This window comes from Formica exsecta, unplaced genomic scaffold, assembly GCF_003651465.1.
Source record: "Formica exsecta isolate Colony F162 unplaced genomic scaffold, ASM365146v1 scaffold17, whole genome shotgun sequence".
In the NCBI taxonomy this organism is placed as follows: Eukaryota; Metazoa; Arthropoda; class Insecta; order Hymenoptera; family Formicidae; genus Formica; species Formica exsecta.
Window position 1 is genome coordinate 567,364 of NW_021849015.1, and position 5,249 is coordinate 572,612.

The 5,249-nt window shown below is 43.1% G+C and overlaps 1 protein-coding gene across 1 annotated transcript in view; it reads left to right on the forward strand.

Annotated features, from left to right (window-relative positions):
- Positions 1–820: 820 nt before the first annotated feature.
- LOC115233304 (netrin receptor UNC5C-like) overlaps positions 821–5,249 on the forward strand; it is a 9,624-nt gene continuing 5,195 nt past the window's right edge. The window contains exons 1-3 of the mRNA XM_029803630.1: positions 821–1,549; positions 2,560–2,774; positions 3,117–3,330. Of these exons, the coding sequence (XP_029659490.1) occupies positions 1,489–1,549; positions 2,560–2,774; positions 3,117–3,330 (490 nt within the window). The 5' untranslated portion in view covers positions 821–1,488. The remainder of the gene's footprint in view (positions 1,550–2,559; positions 2,775–3,116; positions 3,331–5,249) is intronic.

The window sequence follows — 5,249 nt, forward strand, 5'->3', positions numbered from 1 at the left end:
GCTCTTCTTCATCCCCTTGTCGTCGGGGGTGTTGCTGCTGCTGCTGCTGCTGCCAATGGTGGCGGTATTTGCGGCGGCGGCAACGACGACGACGATGACGGTGACGGTGATAGTGGTGGTGGTGGTGCTTGCGATGCCGGAGGCTGCGCTTTCTTCCGCCAATGTTCTCCTTCCGCACTGAACGATGATCGACAGATCTCTCGATATATGCACACACATCCGTCTGAGTCTTATATTCGCTTTCATGAAAGAAAGTCGTTTAATTTTCTTAACATGTTTATTGGCATATTAAATTTAAAATATATATAAGTTAAAATATTTTTTAAAGAAATACAGATTTAATTTGATATAATTACTTTAATATAATATTTGATATAATTTGAAAAGAATATATTTCTTTAAAATATATCCACAACAACAATCGTTTAATTCTTATTATTTTTACTCGTAATTATATTAAATTAAATCTGTATTTCTTTAAAAAATATTTTAACTTATATATATTTTAAATTTAATATGCCAATAAACATGTTAAGAAAATTAAACGACTTTCTTTCATGAAAGCGAATATAAGACTCAGACGGATGTGTGTGCATATATCGAGAGATCTGTCGATCATCGTTCAGTGCGGAAGGAGAACATTGGCGGAAGAAAGCGCAGCCTCCGGCATCGCAAGCACCACCACCACCACTATCACCGTCACCGTCATCGTCGTCGTCGTTGCCGCCGCCGCAAATACCGCCACCATTGGCAGCAGCAGCAGCAGCAGCAACACCCCCGACGACAAGGGGATGAAGAAGAGCGTCGGTATCGAAGTGAGACGTATATATATGTATATATAGAGGTGCGCGCACGTCGGCAAGTTCAGTCGTCCACCGCGTGCCGACCCGCGAGCATCGTGCAGCCACCCTCCCTTAGCGAATTCCTCGTTTCCCCCGTTTCGCTCGCTGTCGTGTACTAGGGGTTCTAGGCCGGTCACGTGTCCCCCCTTTCGCACGCTCGAACGCGAGTGCAACCATGCAAGTGCGAGCACCCTCGTTCAGATTCGTCATATAGCCTTCGAGATGAGCCGCGACTAATTATCGATGGCATTTTTCGAAGAGACGGATTTTTTTTTGCAAATTGAAAAGTTCGAACGCACGATTGTAAATATGATTCTCGATCGTTGGATCTGCCATATGAATTTCGACGAACAATCGATCGAGATTGCTTCCATTCTTCGATCAATGGCAAATTCGATCTGTCCTGATGCACGAGTCACCGGTGATAACGCACGACTGAGCATTGCGGATATTTATTAAAATCGTACGAGATATTAAATAAAATTTGACACAATAATTATTAAGGTGATGAAGTTAAAATTGTATGAAAGTGATAACAAGCGCGACGCTAGTAAAACGTATCAGGGTAGAGCATGAAATTTGTTGTGCCCAATTTCTCTAAGTGGCATCGAATAAAACGTCGGTTTGAGTGAAATGTGAGGTAACGATGGAGCTGAGGATCAGTATTCTTCTTTTAACGCTTCTTCGCCTTGCCAGTACGCTCGAAAGTAAGTAACAAAGTAAATAAAGAAGTAGATTTATGTTTAACAATATCTTTTTTAATTATCTTAAAGATGTTAAGATTTAATTAACTTGAATATTTAAAATACAACTGCATCTCGCATGTTGATTATTTGAAATAAAATGTAATATTGCATCCGTTATTAAAAATTTTTATATGCATCATGTTATATTGTTAAGTGCACCAAAGAAAAATCGGTTTAAATACCAATAATTATTATTGCAACGCCTGACGCTTCCGCGACGACTGAAAATTCATTTCGACTCGCTTCCGGCCGACGTGCATATAGTCGTCGGAATCGCGGCGTAAATTTACGCCACGCGTTCCTCGCGAAAGCCCCTCGTTGCGGATCGTGACATGTTTTCTCATGAGCGTGACAGCCGGGGGTAATCATCGTCCGCCGGTGCTTGGCTTACTGCGACGAGTCAAACAAGAGAGGCGCAGTCGTTTCGGGGTGTAATAAAGTTCCTGCGGGGACTTAGAAGCGGGACGGCGAACACGAAGCGTAAAGTCCGCGAGATGTAAGCGTTGAACGTGGGGTTGATACACACGATGTAAAATCCGCTACGTATCGTTAAGCTCGTTCTACATCGTATCCGGCTCGACGTCTAACAATATCGCGTCGCGAATGCTGTGTCTTCGGATAGCGATAGACTTTCAGGAAAGGAGGAGTGGAAATATATCTTCGACACGTTATCGGATCCGGTAATGCACCATTAGTAATCCGATAACACCGTCTCCACACATCGCCGTTTCTCTTTATCGTGGTGACGCGACTTTAATCCTCTCCCTTCCCGCCGATGAACCAAGAGCGAGCCCCGCGGCGACGATTTAATTCAATCGATTCGATATGAAAAATTTGGGAACGTATGGATAATGCTGTCGGGAGGGATTACGCTGACGGGTCTATCGGATTAGCGGAATGAATCGCGTTGGAATTATCGATTTTTTCCGCTCGCGCAAGAGAGGATAAGCGTATGCTGCGTTGCTCGCTAGGTACGAAGGAAGAGGATGACGCAGAGGAGGATGACGAGGAGAGTTATCCTGTCGAAGATTATGATTACGGTGACTACGAGAGCGCGACTATAACGAGCGATACCGATCTCATCGTTGGCGGTTCCCTGCCGATTTTCTTGGCGGAGCCCGTCGACACGTTTGTCATCAAAGGGAAACCGGCGACGTTGCACTGTCGCGCCGCGCACGCTCTTCAGGTAATGCATTGCACTTGTTAATAATTACTATTATAATTCCTACCTCTTTACGTAACGTTTTGTATGAAGATCTGTTGCTTTATTACGTACATATTTTCTCGTTAACCATATTACAACTTACTCTTTTATATTACACGCATTCATGAAAGTATTATTCTCATACAATGTTTCTTAGGACTTTTCGCAGAATGCCTTTGTCTTTACTTCCTTCTTGGCTCGAGTTTTCGAGCTCTCTCTCCTCTCTCCACGTTCTTATTACCCACTTAACCGCAATTTAACGAAGACAAGTTGTTTCTTTCATGGCACGCGAAACTGCACGCTCCACCGGCTCTTTTTCCGCAGGTGTATTTTCGCTGCAACGGCGACCGGGCCGAGCGTTCGCAGCAGCAGGATTTCGTCGACCCTCGTACTGGAACGAGGGTCGTCGAGGTCGAGTTGAACGTGACGAGGAACGAGGTCGAGGAGTACTTCGGGAAAGAGAGATTCAAGTGCGAGTGCGTGGCATGGTCGGGACCAGGTCAAATTCGAGGGCAGCCCGCTACGGTTGAGGTCGCCTGTAAGTAGAGAGTCCTCCACTCTGTCTCTCTCTCTCTCTCTCTCTCTCCCTGCTATCCTATATTTATTCCCTGCCCTCTCCCTCGGTTCCCTTTGAATTATTCTTCACCGGCGCAACGAAAGGATTTTCTTTTTCTCGTTGCGGTAATGACCATGCGCCGCTCGTTTCCGCATTACACGATGTGCTTTAACTCAGGAGATTACGTCACTTTCACTCACGCTAATATGAGGGGAAGCACGAAGCCTTTGAACGGACAATAGTAATAACTATCTCAAAGAACGTTCTCGTAATTTAGACGAGCTAATTCGGATTGTAAAAATAAATTATTATAAGATTATTATATTTGTAGAGATATTGTAATATATGATTATATTTGTCGATATTCTTTTTCTATATAATTGCACCTGCGTGTAAAGAGAAATCCCAGAAACGTCTCATGCAACTTATTTATGTTTCATTAAATGTGTTCGATAAGTGTAGTCTCAGTTATTTCATTATACTATTATATAATAATTTTATTAATATGATTTTTGTAATTTGTTTAAAGCTTTTGACACTCGCGCGCGCGTGATACTCGATGTAAAGTTTACCTTCACATTTTGCAATGAGTTGGAAGATGGAACAAATTAAAGCAACAGAGCGAACGCGATTCGGTTTTCATCAAGTGTCCTGTGACGCGCAAATCGAATACAAAATCTAATCGATATTCTATTGAAAACGGAACGACAGGCGCGTAAGCCTCGGAATAGCGTTGCGTTTTTTCAGAGAGGAAACGAGGGACAATCTCTGTCATTCAATGCAGAACACTCGTCGGTTATCAAAGCTAAAATAAAGTCGCATATACATCACGATAAGCTGTATGAAAAGTGTATTTTGGTATTTCGCGTATTGAATTCCAATAACGATATACGATTGCATTGGGATTGTGTGGTGTGGGCGCCTCGTAAAAGGTGTAGCGCAAGAGCAATTTTCATTTAGACATTTCGAGTCGCACTATCCCGCGCAAATAAGCGTGGCAAACAGGATGCAAAATTAAATCGGTATTTGCGTTCAAACAGAAAGCAGACGCGCTTTCGAAATTGAATCCATGATGTCGATCGAATCGATGTATACGCGATTTGCCGTAGAACGATTCTCTGCACAACAATCTTATTCTACTTTCGAATAAACGAAGCGCAGGCGATTAATTTAGCGAGCGATGACGCGTATTGAATTACTCGTGCGTGTTTAACGCTTAAATATTTTGCGCTCATATAAAATGCATTTGCACGGACGACGACAATTACGAAGAAAATGAATTGCGCGGAAGTTAAACGATCGTAATTGCTATTTGAGGATACCAGAATTCGAAATAGAAGTTTATTACTCATAAATTATCGCAAAATAGAAATAATTTTCGCGTTGAGTCATTCGTATGCGAGTCTATGTGAATGGAAAAAAAATTTTTAAATTTTTAAATTTAAATTTTTAAATTCTTCGAAAATTTGACTTATGACATATCACGCGAGAAAATCGAGAAGCCACAAAGGCAACACAAATGCATTTGAATTGATGCATCCGTAGATGGTCCATAACGTGGACTTTGTGATGCCGGACGTATCATCCATCAGTCCGGTCTACATACCGTGGCATAGAATTCCGCCAGCTTCTAAAGCGCGTAACCGCTGCATCGTAGTACTACTATACGCTGAGCTTCGGCCGGTGCTTATGCTCTTCAGCGAGAGCGATATGAAAGCCTCGCTTTTTGCGCGCGGACGTGGCGTGGCAAATAATGCCGCGACGGATAGCCCACGTTGAACGAATGACCGCCGTTATGCATTCCGTGGTTCTCGCGCCGCAAATCTTTTTCCGCCTTTCTGATGGCAAAATCGTAAAAGCCCTTTCGCGTTTGTACGCGACCCCCTAATATCGCTGAGTAC